The 26,509-nt window shown below is 31.9% G+C and overlaps 1 protein-coding gene across 1 annotated transcript in view; it reads right to left on the bottom strand.

Annotated features, from left to right (window-relative positions):
• Window positions 1-26,509, bottom strand: part of LOC129223067 (dedicator of cytokinesis protein 9-like) — a 241,712-nt gene that overhangs the window by 12,108 nt on the left and 203,095 nt on the right. Inside the window, 11 exon segments of the mRNA XM_054857632.1 lie at window positions 2,573-2,786; window positions 2,922-3,068; window positions 4,958-5,071; window positions 5,158-5,280; window positions 5,845-5,954; window positions 8,153-8,210; window positions 19,369-19,577; window positions 23,044-23,164; window positions 23,493-23,618; window positions 24,049-24,105; window positions 24,192-24,448. Of these exon segments, the coding sequence (XP_054713607.1) occupies window positions 2,573-2,786; window positions 2,922-3,068; window positions 4,958-5,071; window positions 5,158-5,280; window positions 5,845-5,954; window positions 8,153-8,210; window positions 19,369-19,577; window positions 23,044-23,164; window positions 23,493-23,618; window positions 24,049-24,105; window positions 24,192-24,448 (1,536 nt within the window).

The following is a 26,509-nucleotide window of genomic DNA, read 5'->3' as shown; positions in this document are numbered from 1 at the left end:
AGGCAGATAAGAGTTTTTAAAAATTTTACGTTAAGTATAACATGTATAATTTCAATATACATGAAAATTAGATTGAAATTATATTCTTTCCAGAGTTAAAAGCCCAAGTTTTAGGTACTATTTAAATAGAAACCGACCGAATATTGAAGTAAACCTATTTGTTTGTAGGATGCAGCATACATCAATGACATCAGAGAGCTCATATTCAAGTTGAACTCTTTGCAATCAGTTCATTTTATTATTTTTTAAAAAGGTACCAGTAAAAGTTAGATAGCAAAATTTTTACGTTATTCCTCTAAAAAATTTAATAAAAACAGATGTAAGAAATCACAAACTATCTTGCTCAAGTCAACATTGCCAAATAATTTTGAAACATTTCATAGCAAAAAAAAAAAAAAATGCAGGTTGTGTTGTTTGATGTTCTAGAGAAGTTGAATTGTAGCAAAAATAACTCTTTTGTTCATTAATTAATGAAAAACAAAAATGATGCTCAAGAATATTTGGAAATAAATAATTCACTTATTGCTGCAAAATGAAACTATACCAAATAAATCATACAAATATAAAATTCAAAATTAATGAAAAATGCTTTTTTTAAAAATTGAAACTTGGGTGGCTGTAGAGATGGGGATGGTTGGAAAGAACCTGGAAATTTTAGGGATTTTTTCCCCCGTCTGATTTCCACCCAGAAAAAGTAGAAAATTTCAAGCATAAAATATTGTGCTCAGAAATTTATAATATTTACATTTTAATGCTTTTTTTCTTTAAATAATTTCATATGTTCAGTATCTTACATGACTACACTAACTTTGATAGATGCAGAAAGCTGTAACATTTTAATGACTCCACATGAAGTAGATTATTTGCTACTTTGCTCACTTAACTGCTACTTTGCTCACTTTATATTAGTTAGTGGAAATAATTAAGTTTAATATAGTCCATTTAATGTGTATACATGTGCACACATTTGTATAAAAGCAAGTAACAAACTGAAAGAAATGTAACCTTCTGTTCAAAATTTCACAATTTGTTTAATAAAAGCCTCCTGAAAATTACTGTCAAAAAGAGTGATTTAACACATCTTACAAAAATCACATTCTGTCCCAAAATAATGGTTGAATGATGAGTGAACTAAATTAGATAATTTTTCGTATTTTTAATGAGGGAAGCTATTGACCGTAACTGCAAAATATGTGTATCTTCGTTAAGAACATACACCACGAGGTCAGCTGGTGTTTCATATTTATTTGAATTTAATAAGGCTTTAGTTCTAAAAATAAAGAATTTTTGTACATTTTGAAGAGAAAAAGAAAATTTTGTGGATCACTCATGCTATATATCATCAAATTTTTTGGTGTCTGTTACAAAGGGTCAGACCTTTTTTCGAAACTGAACAAATGAAAATAGAATTAACTAATTCATAGAATTCAGAAGCAGCCAAACGTTAGATGAGATGTAGTCGCATGAAAAAAAAATAGTTTATAAAGTGTAAATACATTAAAAGGCTCAGAAAATTGAGTTAAGCTGATAGCAATGCCTTAAGCATGTCTGTAACTGGACCCAACTCAGCTTCTATAAGAGATGAGACTGGCTCAGCCTGGGCTCGAACTTAACTTCGAACTTAAGAAATTAAAGCGGGTTTCGGGCTTGTGCTCATGGTAAACCATTTAATCGTCAATCTCCGTACAAATACTTTTTCTATTACAAATGGATTGATTTTTTTTTTAAAAATTTAAACTTTACTTTGCTTTAGTGTAAAAGTGCATGAAACCTCAACCATGGGAAAAAGTATTTCAGTTTTAATTTTAGAATTTCTTTTTTTTTTGGGTTTTCCTCTTTGCAATAAACTTACTATTATTTATTTAAAAACAAAAGGATATTTGAATTAATTTTTGCCTCACAAGAAAATTTGAAATAAATAAACAAATAAATAAACAGTTATTTATTACATGTTTGTTGGGTTAACTCAGACAAAGATAATATGCCAACACGCGAATGCTGTTAATTTTGATACTGTTTAAAACAAATTTCTGTAATATATTTTTTTTTCAATAAGCAACAAATATTGATCTCCAATTTTGAGGTACCTCAATCAATAATATTATAAAAGCAGTAAATACAATTGGAAAAACATTCTGGTTGCACAGTAGTACTCTGCTCACTTTCAACTTTACATTTTTTTGTTTGCCACGATATAAGACTTGGAAGTGCCGCATTTTTTGGCAGAAAATTTTTAGCACTCATTTCAGTTCACAGAAAATTTTAAATTTTATCTAGGTCTGGGTTAATTCTCCAAGAGGCAAGACCAAGCCCACACAATGTTATTACTTCACAGACCAGATTGAACATATTTGGGCTTGCTACAAGAAGGGTTAAGGCCTGTTTATATATTTTCATATTTATTTGATGCATGCAGTTTCCTACTTAAAGGTTTTTTTTAAATTTTTTTATGCATAACTTTACATGCTATGGAATGATTACAGAGAAAAAAACATAATTTTATGTACTGTCTTAGTAGATAACTTTTCTAGCTTTATTAATAAATTGTAAAAGTAAGCAAATGGAAGTTTACTTGTTAATATTGTTCTTCTTTTGCACTGTTCTTCTGGTAAACCTCTTACTTTATTACTATCAATAGTGAATGGAGTTTCAAACATAAATCTTCGTAAATTATTGCTACGTTCAAATTCAGTCGGTCTCAAGTGTAGCTCATCTTCCTCAAAATAAGGCACTACATGAGTAACTTGAATATAAGCATATTTTGTTTCTAAATCTTTAGGGTTAACCTATAATGAAAAATTAAAGTTTTCAATATTATCAAGTTAAAATGATAAACATATGTATCATTTTGACAATAATTTCAGAATAAAAGACCAATGTAGTTTTTGAAAAAAATGAAAATAACAGGACACTAAACTTACTTGATTAGAATCCATGATCATTCGAACAGCATCTTTCCCAAATTTATCACAAAACAGGTGGTATAAACGCTCTGATATTTCGGCAAGAGATGTCACTTTAGGTTCTTTATAAATATATTCTTTTCCAGCTTCTTCAACAAAATATGCCTAGTAGAGAGTTCATCACATTTAGAACATTAGATCATCCAATTATTTTTTCCAAGCCTTAGACTCATGTTTAGAAGCAATGAAGTTTTAAAATTCATTTTAACTATTCATTCTTCATTCATTACTTATTATCTTACTTAACCATTCCTATTTCAAACAAACTTTAATCTTGCATTCATGAAGAATTGTGCTGTTGAATTAAATTGATTGTTTTTAGGTGCATGTGGATAGTTGCAGATTTAATGATATGAATTATGTAATCTTAATTAGATTCATTGTGAATCTGCCAATATTTCTTTCCCTCTCCTTTTACAAATAACAATCAGCAATTGACTTAAAATTTTTTTTTTTATATATGCATTCATTACAACCATTCAGGGTAACTGTTAGCCATTCCGGTCAACCTTGCGCCACTTCAAACTGCTTAGTATATTCGACTCAAAAAAAAAAAAAAAGTGCTGCACTCACTTACATGGTTATGAAACACGTTTCTTACACTCTATTTTACAAATAAGTAATAAAATAAAATAAAAAGATAAAAGACTCTTGATGCATTGAAATATTTCATTCTTCTTAACCATGACTTAACCTGAGCACTGCAGCTGGTTGCCAGCCAAGGCTGTCTCAATCAGCTAATGCCATCTTGATCCATCCAAAGTTATAGTCTTCCAACGGTTGACTCCTAAGCCTAAGTCCTTCAACCACTTTTTTACTCATCTATTACCTTGTTCTCTATACCTATTCACTTCCTCCACTAAATTTTTCGATGCTCCAGTTTTTCTGAATAGAGTTCATAAACAGAGTTGAGGACTAATTTATCAAAAGGGAACATATCCATTTTCTAAAAATGTTCAGGAGATGAGAAAAACTAATTAGGGTAAGAGTAAAATAGTTTTATCAACTTCTCTGGGCATAGAATTGAGCATGAAAGCATGGTAAATCAAGGCTTAGAGTAAGAAATGTTTGTGTAAAAAAAAAAAACAAAGAGATATTGCCATCTTAATTTTTGACATGTGCCCTTTTGAACAAAAACCTGAATGTTGAGAATTCCAATTTCACCAAAACCCTAATATTTCATCTTCTCATATTCTCTTATCGAAGTACATGAATCTAAAAGTAGTGGATTAAAATTTGAGGATTTCGGACGTTCCTTTGAATCTAAAAGTTTTCATACTACAGATTCTTTCAGGATATGTACACTTTTGTTCAAAAAGCTGCACTTTACCCTTAAAAAAAATATTATTTTCCATGTTTGGACTTTCCGTTCTTGAGAGTAAACGATTTGATAAATGTCATCTGAAAGATTTCGAAAATGTGATAAAATGATTTTTTCTAAAATGTGGATACGTTCCCTTTTGAGTAATTACTCCTCAATTTCTATATTCAGAACCTTTATCAGTTCAAGTCCTCTGAGTAAGATCTGTCCAGCTTTTACTTCCTTGAAATTTCTGAACAATACGTTTTAAACGGGTGTTAGATCCCATGCCCTATCTAGAGAACAAGTCCCTTGATATAATTTAATATTCTATGCAACATTATAAATGTTAGAAATCTTGTGACGATATGAAGTACAACAGGAAAGTTTTTGAACACATAGAAATTTTATTTTGCTGCATTAAAATTTCATTACTTTAAAATAATTTAGTAACCCCTTTCTGATGTCGCTCTGACAGGATAGCTAAAAATTAGGCTGATAATTCATTTAAAACGGATTGAAGAATAAATTTTTAAATCCAATATTTAGCAATTTTTACAAATTACAATTGGTGAAAATCTTTTGATATGATTTTTTTTCCTTGGCTTAGCCATTACACGTAAGGAAGAAAGATAAGCGACATGTTTTAAAATGAAAATGCAAATAATATAAAATTGCATGAGTATATACTTACTTGACCAAAAAATGCAACTCTATAATATTTTCCTAATAATCTACGACCAGTTCTATTTACATCAACTACTTTAGAATATGCATTATGCAAGGTTTTGTAGCACTGAAGAAGAGCCTGTAAATTACAATCAAATGATAAGTGGATGGTTAAACTCCATAAAGTAAACTTAAAATCTTTCGCAGCTAAAAATACATACGTACTTCATAATTTCTTTGTTCTTCATATATAGGAACGATCAGTTTGTATACTTCAGACATTACTTCGTACCTTTCTGCTAGTTCCAACATTTTGACACATTTCTCCAAACTTTTTAATAATGTTTCCTATCAAAAATAATTTGCATATGATATGAAGCATTATTTTTATGCTCTCTAAGAGACTAAGGACACAATCAGTTCAAAATCACCCAGTTCAAATTTTTATTTCCAATTTTATTTTTAAAAATGTAACCTTTTAGTAATAGTACTAAATTTTGATTTCTTTTCTTTTTTTTTTGAAAATTTTTTCTCACTCTCCATGCTATGGAGCATCTTTTGTGTTTCACTAAGTTTTAATTACCCCCCCCCCTCTCCATATAAAAGTTACCTGCACTACCATACATATATATTGTAATGCTATTGTAACAATGCAAAATTTCAGCCATAAAACATTATCCTAATTTTGATTTTTCAATTAGGAATGCAGTATTACCATTGGAAACATTAAGCATTTTTTAATTTCCAAAATCTTCTACTGTCTAAAATATTTTCTTGAACTGATTTTATTATTATTTTTTCTTTTTTTTCAATAAATTTAAATCAAAATAATAATAATAATATGCTTCCCCCTCAGAAAATATGGAATGTAAGAATTCATTAATATCAATGAGAACAACTAATTTTTTATACCTGAGAATATTGAATGTCATGTGTTCCTGAATCTTCTTTTAAGTTTGATTCATCTTGTTCAACATTGGGAGAAATCGTTTTAAATGCATTGCAACCATTAGGAAACATACCTTGAATAAAAATTAGAGTGAAAAAAATTCTGATGTTATGATAAAAAACATGAAACAATATATTGACACTGAATACAAGACAATGTAAAGAAAGAGAAAGTACTTCAAAATACTAACTGTGAAAATAAATTACAATTAAATTGATTAAAAATATCATTCATAAAAGTTTTTCTTAGTATTTTACGATAGTTTAAAATATTAAACTTTTTTTTATATTTTACCTACATAACTTGAGCAACTATGTTATTACTTTAAATATCTATTAAATGCATCTGCATGTAAAAAGTGCAACATTATAAAGAAAAAAAAACATATCGGAAGTACATTTCTACCACTAATGGCACATAGTAAAAGAAACAAACAATCAAATGCAACAATATTAAGCAGTAAAGATGAGTATTTGCTGAAGTCATCACACAATGCAAAAGGAGCTTCTATACATCATGTACAGAACCAAACAACTTTTGAATGGGTACTTGATTGAATGGCATTCTAAATTGCTTCTAATCCAAAGTTCAACAGTATTGGCTGCTAGACGAGTGTCATGAGTATGAGCAAGTTGTCAAATGACAAAAACCCAGACATTAGTGAACATGCAGGCCAAGGATGAAACAATCTTGTGTTGAAAAGTATTTAACATTCTTAGCAACAGTGAATGGGCATTGTAAATTTGAATTACAGCTCTAGGAGGGAATCAAAGTCGTATTATGACTTAGGGCTCTACAACTTTTTTGATGTAATCGTTGCTACTGCAAATGCTTAGAACTCTTAGGAATGATTGCTTCCACGATGTCAAATAAGAACCCAGATCATCACACCTAGCATTAGTCCAATATGACAACGGATCATGGATCGTTAAGATGGAGTTTACTAATATAGTATCTAATGCAAATTTCGTGACTGCAGTCAACGTTGAATGTAAATTTATCCGAAAAGATAATCAGTTACCAATTGGCATCCTATTGTCTATGTTGTTACTTCCCAGCAGAAAGCATCAATGGTTTAGTTTTAAAGGAATCCTGCACATAAGAGTTCGTAAAAGCATTCCACATTGCACCACAGCTGGCTGCAAATGGTGGAAGCAGAAAACAGCACCCTGTAACACAGTACTGGAATTAAGATTAATTTACTGTGGTTGTTGTTAATGATGCTGTATGGTTGGTCACTGCTATGCCTATAAGGTGTCTTTCATCTTGTACTGATGTAATATTCTGTGATACACTGCAAGATTTTCGACTCAACTGTTATTCCTCAATCTATCGCTTCTAAATCCACATCACTGCTAGCACTGTACAATCTCCAATATCATGAGAGAAAAATCCCTTTTCACAAAGGTTAATCATTTGATCTCATTGTAACTTAGTAATTTACTTGTATGAATTCCTTTGTTATTGATGAGACACAGTGAAAGGAAATACAAGAAATACACCACCAGCTCAGTCGTTTCTAGCCGAGGACTGCAGTTTCATGCTTATTAGCACTCATCAGCCCGGCATAGGAAAGTGGACTGGGCTGGCGGTGTATTTTATGTATTTCTGCTTTAGCCCTGGCTAATGGGCGGTAATTTACTGAATATAGTGAAAGGCTTTAGCTGCAGAAGGAAAAAGTACTCCATGGCTCTCAATTTATAAGGCAAACTTTCCAAGTTCAGTGGCACTATTCAACCCACATATACATAATCAGTCTAATTTTAATCTTTGGCATATCACACACCAAATTGAATTCGAACTCATTTTCAGGACTACTTCATGGAGTTACAATTTTCACATACATGAGTGTCTATTAGAAAACAGCTTTTATTATGAATTGAAGTAAATACAGAAAGAGACTATCTTTAGCTCAAAATTTTAGAATTCCTTTCCAGCGTTTTTAAGCGAATACAATATTAATACAATTGAACCACACAAGAAAGCTAAAATAGATAATTTAGCTGATGCCTTAGTTGACAACATTATCAATGTGATATTATGTGGTCAGAGTTAGAAGTGATAATGTAACAAAATATAGGATTTTTCGAAAAAAAGTAAAACCACACCCATACACAACCATATAAGGTTTTTAAATAAATTACATGGGAATTTGGACCAAAGAATTTATTACAATGAATAAACAAAATAAAAACTTTGTTTTTAAGGAGCATGCAGGACAAGTGTCATAGTCAACCAGTTTCCACAACGGAAAAAATAATGATTACTTACATTTTTGTTTTAGATACTCAGCTTCCATTGCTGCTATGTGAATATAGCAATGAGCCGCCTGCAAAATTTTAACTATTACACACATTGGATAATACAGAACAATTCAATATAGCAAAAACAATAAATAAAAAATAAAATAAACTAATATGAACTACATACAACTTCGTTGCACCTTTAACAAAGTATGCATACTGACAATAAATTAAATCAAGTCATGTTTAACAATAACAGTATCAAATATAGAATAATATAGCACCAATAATTCCCCAAAATGTATTCACCTACAGTCAAATCCAACATTTGAAATCCCCATAAATACGTAAATACATTATGTAAAAACCTATGTACTTGTACAGACATCATGGGAAAAAAAAAAGTCAGAACTGATTCAGGTGAGATTAAATACAATTTTACGTTGAAATTTGTGGAATATTTTCATGTATACAACAGTTGTTATACTTTGTACAAGGAAATAACAAAACTAATAAAATTTATGTGGTTAAAGCAATAAGTTTACACTTAGTGTTTAATTTACTGTGCAGGAATAACAGGCAAAGGTTTGAAGAACTATGTAACATGTTACGAAAGGAGGTAAATTATTTTCCAAAAGCGTTGGCAACCTTAATTTGCATTAGTTTTTCTCATTCGTTCTTTCCTTCTTGCAACGAGATCGCGTCAGCAGAATATGCAAATTCCCGGTAGCATTTAAACTCCCGGCGCTTTGCCTCATTCTCTTTCCTTTCCATTTCAACCCAAGTCAGACTTGGTTGTTTTCTTTCGGCAGCTCAATTGAGTCTGTCCGTTTTTGCCGATAGCTTCGGCTTACTACTCTTGCCATGACTATCATAGCTCAATATGTTTAACATGTCATTGTATATATCATAGCCATAATAAACAAGTTACTTTTTAAATTTGGCTCTTCTTGGTGTTGCACAAGATAAATATGTTTTTTCAAGAAGTATCATACGTCCTGGTTGAGCTTCCACTTAAAGTTAATAAGCTGAGCACTTCCAAAAGCTCATAGTTTAACAAATCGGTTATGGGCCGTTTGCCCAACCTGACGAGATGGTATTCGTAAATTCTTAAAATTTTTTCAACATCGAACGTGATACAGAAGTCTATCAGACGGCGGCCAGATAAATATTTTTTCCTCAACATGGAAATCTCGAAATTAAATAGGGAAAATTATTCCACATGGCTAAACGATATGAAAGCCTTGTCAATGAGGAAAAATTGCTGGAGATTAGTTACCGAAGTTGAAAAAGAGCCAGGTAAAGATTCACCAGAAACTTCAGACTTTTGTAAATGCAGAGACAAAGCAAATAGTTTAATCTATTTGCACATATCTGATGAATACAAGAATTTGATAAATCAGATTGAAGATCCTTCTGAAGCATGGAAGAAATTAGAACTACATTTCCGACCAGACTCTCGTGCACGAATTATTGATTTAATAGACCAGTTTTTTAATTGTCACATTGAGTTAGGTGAAGAGATTGATATCTATGCAAGTTGACTTAAAACTCTTATCAAACAGTTAGAGGATTTGGGAAAACCTATCCCGTCATATTATCAGTCTTTCCAGTTGATTCGTTACTTGCCTGCTGAATTTGGGCAGATTGTACAGTCAAATTATAGATGGAAAGAAGATGAATTTATGTTTGATAAAATTTTGACTGAATTACTTGCTGAAGAATCTCATTTAAAATTAGTGCAAAAGGACTCTGAGTCATCGGCTATAGCTTTTCAAACTTCCATTAAAGTGGGACAGAAAAATAAAATAAAATGTAGTTTTTGCGGGAAATGTGGCCATACGAAAGCGAAATGCTTCAAAAGAAAGAAGCAAGAATCTAATTTTGTTTGCAGTGTCAATTCCACAGAAGAAGTGTTCAAAGACTGGTACGTGGACTGTGCGTCGACCCATCATTGTTGCAATAACCTAAAACTTTTTGTGCATTATACTTCAAAAAATGCATCCAGCCTTACAACAGCAATTAAAGGGCCAAGCTGTCCGGTTGAAGGAACTGGTACAATTGTGCTACTCTTGGACTCTAAGGGTAACAAAGACAAATTAGTTTTGAATAATGTTCTTTATTCTCCAAACTTACGGAGAAATCTTTTGTCTGGTTCACAATTAGACAAAAATGGTTATTCATTTGAATGTAAAAATGGAGTATTAAATGTAAAATCTAAAGATCAAAGTAGAATTATAATATCTGCAAAATGTAAAGACGGGCTTTATTCTTTCTTCCCAAATACCCTAAAAGCATAAATGCAAAAACTAAAAATACTAAAATCTATAAATGTAAAAATGTAAAGGAACTTAACAATTTTAAAGAACGCGAAACTGATGATTTTTCGGCTAAACCGAAAAATCAGATTCTTTTTTCTGAAAATGATGTAAAAGTAGAGTCTAAGTCCGGAAATTCTAATGCTAGTCAGAACTACAACAACTCCGGTGATTTGAATTCTAAACCTAATAGTGTTTTTTCTAGTAGAAAATTTGACAACAATTTAAATGTATAAACGTTTTTGTCACATTAATTTTAAATATATTGTTAGTACTAGTAAAAATAATGCTGTAAATGGTTTAAGTGATTTTAAGAAAACTGAATTAAATTGTGAATCCTGTAAAATAGCTAAATCTAGACATGTCTCTTTCAAGCCGTTGAATAAGATCAGATCAGAAAAATCCCTACAACTAGTACATATGGATCTTTGTGGAAAACTTCCACACGTTGCCAGGGGTCGATCCAGGTATTATTTTTTGGGTCCCCATTTTGTGAAAAAGCAAAATATTTTTGTGAATTTTCTTTATTTTTGTGAAAAAGCAAAATATTTTTGTGAATTTTCTTTATTTTTGTAAAAAAGAACTTCTTGTGATTTTTTTCTTGGAAAAGATTATATAAAAGCTTTTTTAGCTGTCGTATCGTTATAGAAAAGCATTAGACAGGTTTCAGGGGTGATTGCAAGTTCTTGAAGAATACCTGAAAGCTGTCTAGAGAAAATGCGCTGGGGGAGGGGGGAAGTAAGACCCTTAACATTTTATTCATAATTTGACACACATTACATTTATTGTTTTTTACAAATATTCATATGCAAGGCACACTTTCTTAAGGTGAAAGTCTCACAACAGATTTACTGTTTGCCCCTCTCAAATACTTTTAGATCAATGAAAATTGCACATGCTGCTGAACGTAATAACTCCCAATAAATACAATATGAACAGACTCAAAGATATCACATATTTCTTAACACAGAAGAATGTATGTGTTTGAAAAACTTAAAAGTAATTAAAACCCAAAATAATACTGCACCAGCATTCAGCGTTTAATTTTTTGACATTTGACGTTCTTACAGAGTAGGTATTTCGTTTAAAACTTTGCAATTTAATGATGTTAATAAATATATAAAGAAATTTTATTTGTTTGCCACTTAACAAGGTACAGTCAACATTAAAAATGCGAAAAATTCATTTACCATGGCGCATGTAAGGAAATCAAGATCTTCGAAAGAAATAAAAATATAAAAACAGCATATAAAAGAATTTTATTTTTAGTAAAGTTATTTTAGAATTGGATTTCGAAACTCAACACAAATTAATACTAAATATATATTGCGTAATCAAAGTAAAATTTAAGATTTTCCTGAAAACAATGGAATTTTTGTATTTTCAAAGATAAATGTTTTGAACTGAAATGTGGGATAAATACGTGGCATTCTTACCACAAGTTAGCAAATGTTTTTTCATTTCATTGTCATCTAAATTTACCCCCAAAAATTTAACTAAAGATTCAAAATTCTCAAAAATGGCCCATTGCTTCATGATTATAAGTACAAAATTTGAATAAACTTACCAATCAATTTTCTGTTTTTTTTTTTGCTTCATTTCCAATCTCTTCACTTTCAGATTTTTTTGAGAATTCCTTCTTTTGCACTAGATTTTTGTATATTGACAGCCTCTCTGTGATTTTTGCTGCAATTATGTTTTTTTAAAACTCTATAGGGTGACAGCTTTTCTTGATATCAACTCCAATATTTACTCAAGGTTTGTTCAAATCACTAACATTCATGAAAGATGAACATATTTTGCACAAAAACCCCTTAGCTGAATAACTATAGTAAAGCCAGCTATACACTTTTTCATAATTTGCAATGTACTTTTTATTTATTGCATGCTTCTTATTTCCATTTGTACTCTCAAATACAATGCTTGAATCATTATTTGATGGCTCAATCTCAATATCATCATCAGTTGAAGTTGCTTGTCGAAAAATCGTTATACTTTCGCGAACTGCCTCACTGTCATTTGATATACTATCTTTTACCGCATTTCCCGAGCCCCCCAAAACGGGAACATTTGCGTTATTGTTACTGCATGATGAAGTGGTGGTAGCGATTTTATCGGGGTTGTTAATTGCTGACTTGAAGAAATTCACAATATTTTGGGACCGAACGTTCGAAGAGCGAAGTTTTCTAACATAATACGCACAATTTCGGGAGGTATCTCCCGTTGCAGGACGTCCTTGTTTCATATTTTAATTTATTGAAGAATAATTTTCAACGAACAAGCGATCTCTCCAAACTGAGATTATTGCGGCTGCTATCTCCAGTGCTCCATTATCCGCTGAAATTATCCATTATCCGCTCCCACACAAATTATAAACGAATAGAATATCAATTTATTCTTTGATGCGCCTAAAAAATGTCCTCTTAAATACGCGAAGGCGCGAACAAGCTAACTACGAAAAATATCGTCCGCGCTCCTAGATCGCCGACGATCTGTTACAAAAGAAAAATTAATACCGAGAAAGAAAACGAACTGGAATAATATACAATTACCACATTTTTTTAATTTATCGTCTGCAGATTACCCGATTCCCGCCACTTTTTAATAAAATCCCACTCAATAAAACTTCCTTTGCGCGCTGTTCCCATTGCTCACCATTAGCGGACATGCGTTAAAAAATTGCGAAATTGCTCATTTGGAAGCTTCATATTTATTTTAAGAAGACAGCAAGATTAAATAGAATGACCGACGATATTTTTCAGCTGGCATTGTATTTTATCAATAAAAGGAATCTAGGAATTAAACTATAAAAAAATAATACTGTTATTCTTTTGGTTTACTGTATGTTGTACGCTCAAACTAGCGTGACTTTGGAAGTTATCTTTTGCTCTTATGCATACAGTCTACAAGAAAAATAACAGAAAAGAAAAAATGAATAATGCATTTTAAACCAGCAATTCACCGCAGGCACCGGTCTGCGAGAAAATTTGACCGGTCTTCGAAGAATTATATCCGTTTCCAATAAAATAAAATTTCCTTATTTTAATTTTATTCCTAATTTTATACGATATTTTATGCAATAATATATCCATCACTTTGCATACGTTTTGTGGTTTCTCTATAAGATTTATTCGCTTATGAAAATTTACACAAATTAGCTGCGCTTATTTTTACATTCAAAGTGTGTAAGTTATTAAAAAAAAATCTTACAATTAACTTTTGTAAGTTTATTTTAAGTAGAAAGGTTTTCTTTCTGGCATTTGTTTGAAAAAAAAAAGGACAAAACAGATTAGTTTATTTTAGTGAAAAAAAATAAATAAAAATTTCTACCGGTCCGTGAAATTTTTTGACGAAGTTCTACCGGTCCGAGACTCAAAAAAAGATCAAGAAACGCTGCTTTAAACTAAAGAATATGAGAAAAAGTGGGTACCCCTGGCCTAATCACACCTTCTTTTTTTCATTAAATGCAATCGTGTCAAGTGAGCTTTCGAGAACGGACAGTATCAACTACAAACTACAGGGAATTTCGTCAATCGGTTGTTCGGCGTTTTCCGCGTAGTCACTCATACTCTAACAGGATTTAATTAATTGCCATACAATACGATTTGCATCAGCATGCGCCAGTATTCAATGCGAATTTCTATGCAATTGATTAAAAAAGGAAAATATAAGATTTTCGAGTGTTCCTTTTAACCTTCGTTCGGGAATAATTTTCAGAAATTTTGCTCGTCCGTTCCGTAAGATAACCCCCCAACTATGAACCTTAAACTTTTTCAAAATAAACTGAAGAAAATAGGAACAAATTGAAAAAACAGGTGAATATTTTTAAAAAAATTAAAAAAAAAAAAAAGAAAGAGGAAAAAAAACTAGAAGATCTGCAACTGGCAAGGTTTCAATTTGCAACTACTTTTGAGAATTAAAAGTGCATAATTTGACAAAATAATATGGATAAAGGAAGGATGCGTGCAACTAAGACACAATTGAAAGTTACAATGATTCAAAGGAATATTTAGTTCAGAAGTATTTGGTCATTGAAGGAAATCAAACCAACAGAATATAGGCGATTAATTTGCGGTGGCGTGAAATGAGTCAGTCTTCAATTCGCACTCGTGGAACAGCAGAAAATCAGCGAATCAATTCTTTATCACGTGCTCATTATTTTTCTTGGATTTTCGCTAGCCAGCAATCACAAGCGTCCCTCTCTCGTCCCCCCCCCTCTGACGCTCTCAAGCAAAAACACCTCACGCAGCAGGCAAAAAGATAAGATGGGGGAAGGTGGAAGAGGGGTAGGCTTCCGCGTAGATGCGTACACATTTGCGGTTAAAAAATATTGTGAAAAGGCTGCCTTTTTATAAATTTTTGTGAAGGGGCTGCTTTTACGACGTGGAATTTTGTGAATGGTGCCGCTTTTGCAATGGGGAATTTGTGAATGGGGCCGCTTTTGCGACACAGAATTTTGTGAAAGAGGCCGCTTTTGCCATGCGGAATTTTGTGAAGGGGTGTACACATTTGCGGTTAAAAAATATTGTGAAAAGGCTGCCTTTTTATAAATTTTTGTGAAGGGGCTGCTTTTACGACGCGGAATTTTGTGAATGGTGCCGCTTTTGCGATGGGGAATTTTGTGAAAGAGGCCGCTTTTGCCATGCGGAATTTTGTAAAGGGGCCGCAAAGCGGCCCCAATTTCGCGCTGGATCGCCCCCTGGTTGCAATTGGGGGATTTAAGTATTTTCTGTCTATAACTGATGATTATTCTCGTAAAGTCACTGTTTTTCCGCTAAAGGAAAAGAGTCAGGCACTAGAATGTTTTAAAAAGTATCAAAAAAGGGCAGGAAGGTTTTTGAATACGAAAACTGTAAATGTTCAAACTGATAATGGACTAGAATTCTGCAGTGCCGAATTTGAGACCTATTTAGATGAACAGGGTATAAGACCAGAACGTACAAATACATATACTCCAATGCAAAAACGGGGTAAGCGAGAGATTCAATTACACAGCTCTAGACGCTGTAAAGGCAATTTTACATTCCAGTAAATTAGGAAATCAGTTCTGGGCTGAGGCATTACTATGTTTCACGTATGTGTGGAATCGTGTTTGCCATGAAGGTCAAATTTTAACACCTTTTGAACTTTATTCTGGGCGAAAACCTTTGGTCAGGCATTTGAAAATGTTCGGTAATCCTGTTTTTCTTGGAACTACCAAAAATTTAAGAAGGGAACTAGATATGCGGGCCAAAAAGGGTAATTTCGTCGGGTATGCTTTTAAAAACAAGGGGATATAGAATTTGGCTTCCTACTGAACGGAAAATTGTGGAATCGATTGTTAGATTTGAAGCAGAATCTGAGAGCAGTGGAGTATCACTGGACCCAACTAAGTTTCTGGATTCGTCAGATTCCGAAATGATTCTGATCGGGAAAGTTTAAGCGAGGGGGAAAATGATGTTGTACCAGTGTCCGTATTGGAATACGATGAACAAAGTACTAGTCAAACCCTAATTCCAGATAAAATTGTTTGGATTCGGAAAGCTGTTCCCCGTCCTGACAAATCACGAACGGATATCTATTATTCAATTGAAGGTGCAAACGCAAGACTGCAGTCTTATAATGATGTTGAAGCGTTTTGCAGATCTCACAAAATAGAATATTTGAAAGAAAATTTTGATTTCAGTGGGAAAGACAAATTTTCAGGGAAAGTAAATTTCACCGATATGAGTAATTCAGAAACATGACTAGACGTTCGTATACCAAAATCTTTCAATGATGCTTTAAAAACACCAGAGGCTGACCAATGGTACAATTCAATGTCAGATGAAACTCATACCATGCAAACGTGGAACATTTGGAGTCTTGTGCCTAAACCGGCTGATTCCAAAGTAATTGGCAACCGTTGGGTCTTTACTGTGAAAAGAAACGATAAAAATGAAATTGTTCGTTTCAGAAGTCGCCTGGTAATTCAAGGTCATAGACAATTAAAAGGTATTCACTATGACCAGGTATTTAGTCCAGTCATTGAATTTTCATTGGTACGATTATTTTTTTCTATCTTTGTGTGTAAACTGAATTGGATTCATCATCAATTTGATATAAAATGTACTTATTTATATGCTCCTCTAAAGGAAAACATATACATGTCACAACCCCAGGGATTTCAAGATCCTGAGAAAATTGATTATGTTTGTAAATTAAATCGTGCAATTTATGGACTTCATCAATCGGGTCGTGAATGGTTTTTAGAAATACATAATGTTCTTATTGGTTTAAATTTTAAGAAATTATCATGGGCAAATTGTGTTTATATTTTTGAATCAAGTGTAATTTTAATACTTTATGTTGATGATATAGTAGTATTTTGTAAAAATAACAAATGTCTGAATAATGTTATTATTAGTCTGAAATCTAAATTTGACATCAAAGTACTCGGAAAAACGCAAAAACTTTTAGGCGTTGAATTTGAGGAAATAGACAATGCATTATTCATTCATCAACAAAGCTATATCAATAAAGTATGCAAAACATATCAAAAATACAATTTTCCAATTGTTTCTTTGCCGATTGGTGTAGGAACTGTACTTTCTAAAGATCAATGCCCGAATTCTAAAGTAGAAACTGAAATGATGTCTAAATTGCCTTACCGTAACATTTTAGGTTGTATTTCCTTCATTGCAAGTAGAACGCGACCAGATTTAAGTTACGCTGTAAACATATTATCTCAATTTCAATCTAACCCAGGTTTGAATCACTGGAATATTCTACTGAAACTTCTTGGCTATTTAAATTACACAAAATCTCTCAAATTATGTTTGTCTAACATTTCAAATTTAAAAGTCGAATGTTATAGTGGTGCAAGTTTTGCAGCAAGTCGCAATGATAGAATCTCGATTGGCGGAATGATTTTATTCATTGATCAATCGCCTATCATTTGGAAAACTTTTAAACAGAAATGTGTTAGCTTATCAACAATGGAATCAGAATATATGTGTCACTTACTGAAGCTGCAAAGGAATTAGTTTGGATTGTTCGCATAATAAATGAACTTGTAAAGTTTGAATTTATTCAGATCAAACCACAGTTTAATTTACTTTGCGACAATCAAGCAGCAATTAATTTTTCAAATTCGTGAATAGAAAACAGTAGAACAAAACATATAGACATCAGACTTCATTTTTTAAGAAATTTAATATTAGAAAATTTGTTCGATTTAAATTATGTGAATACAAAACAAAATTTCGCGGATATTTTTACAAAACCTTTGAACAAAATTAAGTTAAACTTTTTCATAAGAAATTTTTTAAAATGAAAAAAAAAAATTTCGAAATCCAATTACATTTCCATGTGTACTTTGGCAAATTTTTTTTGCAAAAATGTTCATATTATGTTATTGACTGTTGTCATTTGTTTTCATGTATCTGGAAATTCTGGAGCGTTTAAATGCAACAGCACGAGTAGGACTTTTTGGTGTTGTCATTCCCGATATAATATTGATGTCCTCTGGATCCTTCAAAGTTCGCTGGAGCCAATGCGGGTCCACAGTTCAACTCATCAACTTGTTTGATTTTTGAATGAAAAAAAAAGTGCTGTTCTATGGACTTTAATTTGCAGTGCCAAAATTTCAAATCAAGATGCTGAAATTAAGCATTTCAATTTAAATTGCTATTTTTATTATATAATGTTCTGATACAATCTTGATTGTAAGAGGCGGGCCATTGTTACGAAAGGAGGTAAATTATTTCCCAAAACTGTTGGCAACCTTAATTTGCATTAGTTTTCCTCATTCGTTCTTTTCTTCTTGCAACGAGATCGCGTCAGCAGAATATGCAAATTCCCGGTAGCATTTAAGCTCCCGGCGCTTTGCCTTATTCTCTTTCCTTTCAATTTCAACCTAAGTCAGACTTGGTTGTTTTCTTTCGGCAGCTCAATTGAGTCTGTCCGTTTTTGCCGATAGCTTCGGCTTACTACTCTTGCCATGACTATCATAGCTCAATATGTTTAACATGTCATTGTATATATCATAGCCATAATAAACAAGTTACTTTTTAAATTTTGCTCTTCTTGGTGTTGCACAAGATAAATATGTTTTTTCAAGAAGTATCATACGTCCTGGTTGAGCTTCCACTTAAAGTTAATAAGCTGAGCACTTCCAAAAGCTCATAGTTTAACATAACACAAAAGGCCAAAATGAAAAGACAGAACGTGGAAATAATGGACCTTATAGGTTGAGATTCATAGTTAGTGCAAAATACATTTTTTAAATATTCAATTTTACACATAATAAACTAACTCAGCACTCAGCACAGATGTTTTAAGCGACAAAAAAGTCTGATAGTTAAGTTTTCATAATAAACATTTCTAAACCAAAAAATTATATACCAAGAACTAACCAGCATTTTTATATACATATTTTGTTCAGCTAAGAAAACTTTGACAAGAATAATTTTTTTCTGAAAGGGCTTAGGCCAAAAATTGAAAAATCTATACATTAAATTTGTAAATATTTTATTTCTTGCTCATTACCACTTGGTCACAGCAAAAGCTTGAGTTTTTTGCAAGCATATGCTTCTATAAGGGGAGAAATTGCAAAAATTGTAAATAAAATGCAAAAGGATTACTATTATTAAGATTGCAAGAAAATTTTAGAAATGAACTTTATTTCTGGATATGGTGGGAGGAGGGGGGGGGGCTGTTAATTAAATCAGACAATTGGAGCAGCAGCTCTTAATTATATTCTTATCTTTTTTCAATGTCTATAACCATTCTCCTTTAAATGTTGCAAATAAAGGAGAATCACATGAATAAAATTATCTGCAAGGTCACTGCAGAGTGGTTATTATGCAGTAATACCTGATGTAACAAAATGAAATTGATGCTTAGAAATACATATTAGTGACTGAATACACTAAATGTTTATACATAGCAGTAATTCATATTTTACCTCAGAATGATCACCATTTTTAGAATGATTTTTCGCCATACTTTCCAGCCACGTTTTTCTCAAAGCTGGAGTGGATGCATAACTATTTGCAAGTTGATGCTGCAAATCAACTAACATTTCTGGATCATTTTCATGTTCCTTCATTTGCATCGTGGCCATTAAAACAGTTCTAATGCGTTTTGTTAAGTCTTTTACTTCAGAAGGAAAAACTACAAATAGAAAGAAAAGTAAAAATGTTACAGAACAAAACAGAACCTCAAGGAAATTGTATGAACATACAAAAACAAGTAATCTAAAATAAGATAAATATTAAGTTTATCTAACTATTTGGTATCAATATATTTATGTTGCTATGTTGCCAATAATCTATTACTGTATTTATGTACAGAATGTATACCATAAATAAAAGGGTAGATAATATGTGCATATTGTAACTTATTATTATGTAGCTACAAAAAACTTTCAAGAAACTACATCTCTTGTGTAAAACAGTTGAGGGGAAAGTTAGAAATTCCAACATTTTTGCTATCTGATTACATAGGAGGATGGAAAGCAATAATGTTTGACATTTTTTAAATATTGGATTTGACAGATTATCCTGTCAAAACATTACTTCTAAAAATTATTAACTGAAGAACATTCTTCTTAAAGAACTATTTTCAAAAAGAAGTAAAAGAACTTTTTAAAAGTTGAAGTATAAGGCAACATTGATAAAATTCAAATACATATCTGGAAAATCAGATTAATCCTTTCCAAAGCACTCTACACTCTGTAAAAGAGCCAACCCCTGAAGCATTAATACATTTTACTGCTCAAATGGGGTCGTTTCCAAAATTTTAAAAGTATTTTTTTCTGAAAGAGCATGCTTAAAAATATAGGATCTGACCATTTTTTAAATAATTTGTTCAAGTTTAATATTTTTAAAAAATTACATAAATTCGTGCGCTTTCATTGTTCAGGTTTCTGTCGTGTGACATCAGAAATGATGAAATGCCATTCAGGGTTGCCATTCACGGAGAAAAATATTTAATTCGCTCACGTGTATTGGCAACGATATGCTTGATAGCAAGCGTAGAGCGCAATATTTAATTCACTTCTTGGTTACCATAACGTGGAACGTGGTAGAAAGATGGACCGAATTGCATCATTTGTGACGTCATAAAGACTTTGCCTTGTTTTAAAAATCGGATATTTTAAAAAATTAATTAAAAAATTACTGTTGGGAAAATGAAAGTATTTTCTGGGTCCATGTTATTTTTTTTACTCATTCTATCAATTTCAGTGACTAAAAGTAGTACTTTTGACTGAAGGAAACAATCTCATTTAATACTTTTTCTGGCTCATTGTTCATTTCACTTTGTAGTTTAGACTTTTATTTTAAAGTGTTAACTTCTCTTTTTCTGCAGCTCTTGTTTTGATGTTATAAAAATGCAAAATTTTAAATATATGTTACTTTATATCTCCCCTTATCACTGGTGAGGTTAAGTCCACGCCTATTGATTCAATAATATTCATTACAGATATTAAACCATGGAAGACTATTTTCAAAGAGAAAGATACCATTCTGTACGAAAAATTATTGCATCTTGGTGACACCTTTCGGAGAAATTACCAGAACCTACCTCGAAATCTTAAAGCCCAAAGTGGTTTTGTCCAGAGTTTTCTCCTGCAAAAACACCCACCATCTCCCGAATACCTTTGAATAAGGCTTTGAAACCCTGAAACCCCTTACTAATTCACAAAATAAGTGCCAGATTAAATCTTCAAACTCCAGCTCTTAAATTCGACACAGCTCCGGAAGTTCCCCGCATTCTTGCTCTGGGGAATTTAAATAATATGCATCTCAAACCTGACTTGCTAGTATATACCGATGGCTTGTTTTCTAATGACCAACCTAATGCTGGAATGTGCGTGGTGCAGGAATCTTTTGTTATTAGTCCAGCTTTTACTCTCCAATAAGAAATTTCCTCACAACCTTCGATGGAGAGGTTTTGGCCATATAAATAGTGCTTAGACAATTAACCATCCACTGCAACAAGTTTCAAAATCATATCATCCTCTCCAACTCCAGAGCTGCTATCCAGAGCATTTGCTCAATTAGAGACCCATCCTCCTGGGACATATTGGATATCCAGTTCATCATTTAAAAGTTTGAATTAATTAATAAGATCATCCTGCCAGTGGGTCCTAAGCAGGGTTTGCTGATCTAAATCAGCTTGATTTAAATCGTGATTAAAATCATGATTTAAATCAAGTGGTTTTTTTAAAACAATCATTGATTTAAATCAATTGATCTGAATTAAGTAATTTTTTTCACAAAATCAAAAATGAAAATCAGTTGATTTTACTTTTAAAAATTAATTTTGCATTTTTAGATTGTATTATAGTATCACTGCATTATATTATCTTAACTTCAACAGGCAAAACTACATGAATCCCTTTTTCTGTGTATGTAACAGATTTTCACTCTATTGCTTTTACTTCAAAACTGCAGTTTAGAACAAAATAAAAATTTGGAGTTTTTCTTATACACCATGACTAATATAGTTCAGAAAAGTAATTGTTCAACATATTATTTTACACTAAAAACGTACCTGATAATGGAAACCTTATCTTTAAGCAAAGCATAAAACAAAATCACATCTTATCTAAGCATTATAACGTATTTATAAATCTTAAAATATTATTGAATAGTTAGAGAACTTATCTTAATTTTAAAAGTAAGTTGAATGGATTCATCTGTTGTATGGAATATATTGTTTTTATAAATGGTAAAGTAATTAATGTCTACAAATATTTGAACATTTAAAAAAAAAATTGAGAAAATGTTATTTAAATCAAAAAAAATCCAATTTAAATTAAAAAAATCTGACTTTTTTGATTTAAAAAAAAAAAAAAAATCACGAACCCTGATCCTAGGCCACAGTGGCTTAAGTAGAAAAGAACATGCTGACATCCTAAGGAAGAGGGGTGCTAGTGTCTTACAAACAGCACACAGCAACCTCCTATTTTATATGGTAAAAAGGCTCATCAAAAACTCGCATTCCTCTCAATATCAGGAGGAACTGAGGTTTCGAACCCCTTCCAAAAACTGGAATGCTCTGGAAACAAATCCATCATATCTGAATGGCACTGCAGTGAGGCGGTTGCTATGTTTAGACTTTCTGCACAACATGACTGCCTGGCGGGACATCTTTTTAAAATTGGTGTCTATACGGATCCAAACTGTACCCTTTGCGGGGATCTCATCTTCACAGATGGTTACCATATTTCCTGCTACAAAGCACTCCTTGGGGGATTTCCTTGGTTGAGTGGTACTGGGAGGCAAAAGGTAGATTGAGACAATAACTTTTCTGTTTTGAAGATCCTCATTTTTTAGTTATTTTTGTTTTTTATCAATTTGTCAAGTTCGCAGCTATTTGAAACGAAAAAAAAGAAAAAAAAACATGTTTATATCTTAATGAATTGGTCATGGGGATCAGGTAGTACTAAGAAAATTTAAATGAATAAAATAGTTTTGAATATCTCATTTTAAAATCCTAACATCATTATGGCAAAGTAACTTCGAATCATAAATATATGTACAGTTAGAAGTTATTCTCATTTTTATGCATCTTAGGGTATAAAATGAGTAACTTCAAGAAAAAAAAACTATGGTTGTAGAACTGAACTTACTTGTATTTTGCATGGCTTTGTCACTGTTGGCATAGTTATTAATCACAGAAAGGCTTTCTTGCAATCTTGCATTATTTAAACTCACAACATCTCCCAATAATTGTGAAACAGAAACTATTAGCTGTAAGAAATTAAAAGATGCATGACCACAACCAAAATATTCAGCTGTTAACAGCATGATAGATACATTAAATTAAACAAATACGTTTGTGATAAAAAGTAAAATAAGAAATAACAAAGTCAAAAGACACAAATTGCAGATTACTGCAGACACGTGTTTTGGTGTTAAAAGGAATGCCTTTTTCAATGCAAAAGAAATGAGCTTTATCTTTTCCTCCATAAGCTCATTTCTTATATAATGCTGAAACATATGTCTGCAGTAATCTGCAATTTATGCGTTTTGACGTTATTATTTCTTATTTAACGTAGATACACTTCAAAGAACTTACCTGCAAATGAACTCGAGTCAATTCCTTTCTACTAGAAAATTCAAAATTACTTCTCATTAATAAATATAAGAGAGCACAGGCTTCATTTCTAACAGTTTGTAGCTTTGAATTACAGCACCTTAATAACTACAAAGAAAGGTATTAAAAATAAATAAATAAAAATTAAGAATGATGAACAATTCAAAACACTTAAATAGATATGTATTGTGTGTGTATATTTTCTGATAGAGTATATAACAACCTTTTTTGGATGTTCCTCTTGCATTTGTCAGATAAACAGCAAGAAAAAACAAACAGTGCAATGATATGAAATAATAATAAGGCACCAAACCTATTGCCTTATTTTTTTATGTGCAAATCTGAGTTAATATTTTCTGTTTCTTTTATTCTCACTGATTACTGATAGGAGGAGGGCAGTTTTCATCCTTAAAAGTAATCATTTATTAATTGAGATGAATAACTTCCTTTTAACTTAAGCAGATGAGTGTTTTAATTTAGCTTGAAAATTTTATGGCATTAAGAAAAAGCTTTAAAAGTGCAAGTGAAAGGTTTTTACCTCAAAACACAATTTCCCACATAAAAGAGCATTTCCTTGGAATAAGGCAATAGGGAACTGCAAAGAAAAATAAATTAATAAGAGCATTTTTAGATGGATAAAAAGAAAATATAAATTTAAAATTTAAAATGATCAGCACTGACCTTGTTAATAAAAGCTCTTAAAGCAGCAAATAGGTGCTTAAACATTTTCTCAGACTGTCCAACTTGTAAGAAGGATAAATATATATCAAATATTTTTTTCATAATAAAATTATCTCCATCTCGATATAATAGTTGCTCTTTCAAATGCAGAGAATATAAACCCAATACATCTAGAGCTATGAGTCCAACTTCTGTTGCCATGTTTGCCTCAAGCAGAGCTCTATAAAATGTGTCTGCTTCAGATGATGACAATGGAGCTATTTGAATAGAGAGTTTTAAGATAAATAAAATGAATTTGATTGGTCAGAGTTATGTAGTGTTCATAGAAAACCACTTTATTTTTAATTGACTATTTGGAATTGGAATTCAAATAACTTAGATTGATTAAATCTATGCCGGCCAGAAGACCGAATTGCTCAAAAAAGCAGAATACTGTGGGAAAATATTTTATAGAAAGAAAATAAAAAGTTGCTTCAATTTCAAACAAACTATTTATGTAAAGTACAGTAAAACAGGGTGAAATGGATCGGGTGGGGTGAAAAGGGTCACAGATTTTATTTTCGAGGTGAAACGTGCTGCCATCTATGCAGGAGTAGTTGAACAATTCAAAATGGCGTTACATCTTTATACAGGTTCCGATAATTGTATTGTTGTGTTATGACCCCAAAATTCGTTGTATTACAAGATTTGTGACAGCAGTGAACAAATCACGGTTTTTTTTGGATGATTTCAACTACATCTGAATTGAATTATTTTCCACAAAAAGGTAAGTGACTTATATACATGAAAGAGTTATTGTGATATCTGAAAAACCATCCTTATTAACTAGTGTTTTTTTAAATCTGACTTTTAAAGCTAATGACAACAGGCACACCAGTGGGGTGGAGTGGATCATGCCGCGCAAGTATGTTAAGAGGCTCGGTCCAGCGGCAAAACGTAAACTACAATCTTCAATATCTAGAGAATGCAGTTTCTGCAGTGAAACCTAAAAAGATGTCACTGAGACAGGCGTTGGAGACATATTCCGTGCCATATACAACATTGCAAAGGTGGGTAAACAATAACAATTTAAAACCATATGGCGGCCAGACTGCTTTAACTAAAGAAGAAGAGCAGCTACTTGTAGAAGGTCTATTAGAGTGTGCTCGATGTCAGACGAAAACTTCGTTATCAGATTCCTTCGAAAAAAACTATTCATGAAGACTGATTATTTTGTATATCCCGATGTGGAGGACGTCTGAGAAGTTGATGTTAACTCTATTATTAGTCAAGTCAAAGAAAAGAACATCGGCAGAGGTCGTCTCTGCTTTCCATCTACCGTTATTTCCAAAGTGGAGTGATGACGATGATTAGTGTTGTATTATTGTTGATTTTCTTTTGAAAATAAAGTTTTTATCTTTTGTTTTTGTATATTACTGAACCCCCACCCATGCAAATATACCTACAAAAGCACAGTATGTTTTTTAAAAACGGATTTCACTGATCCACTTAACCCCTGCATAAAGGTGAAGTTGTATTATAGAAATCATATGGTGATCCACTTCACCCCATGTTATGGGATGAAGCGGATCACTCTTTAACATTAAATAAAAAATGTTATTATTCATGTAGAATAATTTCCGTTGGATAGTACTATTTAGGAGGAATGTAAGAATTTATATATTTTTCCTCAGATTTTTTCATGCTTTTGTTTGCGAGTAAATTTAAAAAAACCTGAAAAAGTGATCCGCTTCACCCCGTTTTAGGGTAGGTAGTGTCAAAAAAAAAAAAAAAGTAAATAAAAATAAAGATTACTTGGCATAACACTGGTTAGAAAAGTATTTAATTGTACATCCAAAGCATTAATCAATGGAGGTTCATGCCTCGATTCAGAATGGGGATCTACAGTTATATAACAGTTTTCAATAACATTTAATCAGATAAAATGAAGGGAACAGTTGTTAATCATTTAGAGCCCACTTAAAGCTATAAGGTTTCAGTGATCCATATGAGCACTTTGTTGAGCGAAATATAAGTGCACAAGGTGCTTGGTCACATGGTTACAACTAAAGTACAAAATAATGTATGGCAACTTTTAATTAAGTGCATAATACATTAAAGAACAAAATAATGACATTTTGATTTGAATTTCCTACTATATAAAGATACAGGGGCGGCATTTCACCATTTCATTTGGGGGGGTCGAGTTTCTTAAATGTGTACAACCCCAAAGCGGAACCAAACACACATTGAATAACAAGAAGTTGTCATAAAATCGGTTTAGTATGAATAAAATTAGTGTTTAGAAACAATTAAAATTTTGGTTCATTGACTAAAAA

The sequence above is a fragment of the Uloborus diversus genome, chromosome 5 (assembly GCF_026930045.1).
Source record: "Uloborus diversus isolate 005 chromosome 5, Udiv.v.3.1, whole genome shotgun sequence".
Lineage (NCBI taxonomy): Eukaryota > Metazoa > Arthropoda > Arachnida > Araneae > Uloboridae > Uloborus > Uloborus diversus.
The sequence above is the reverse complement of the archived record's forward strand: the minus strand, read 5'-3'. Positions and strand labels throughout refer to the sequence as shown.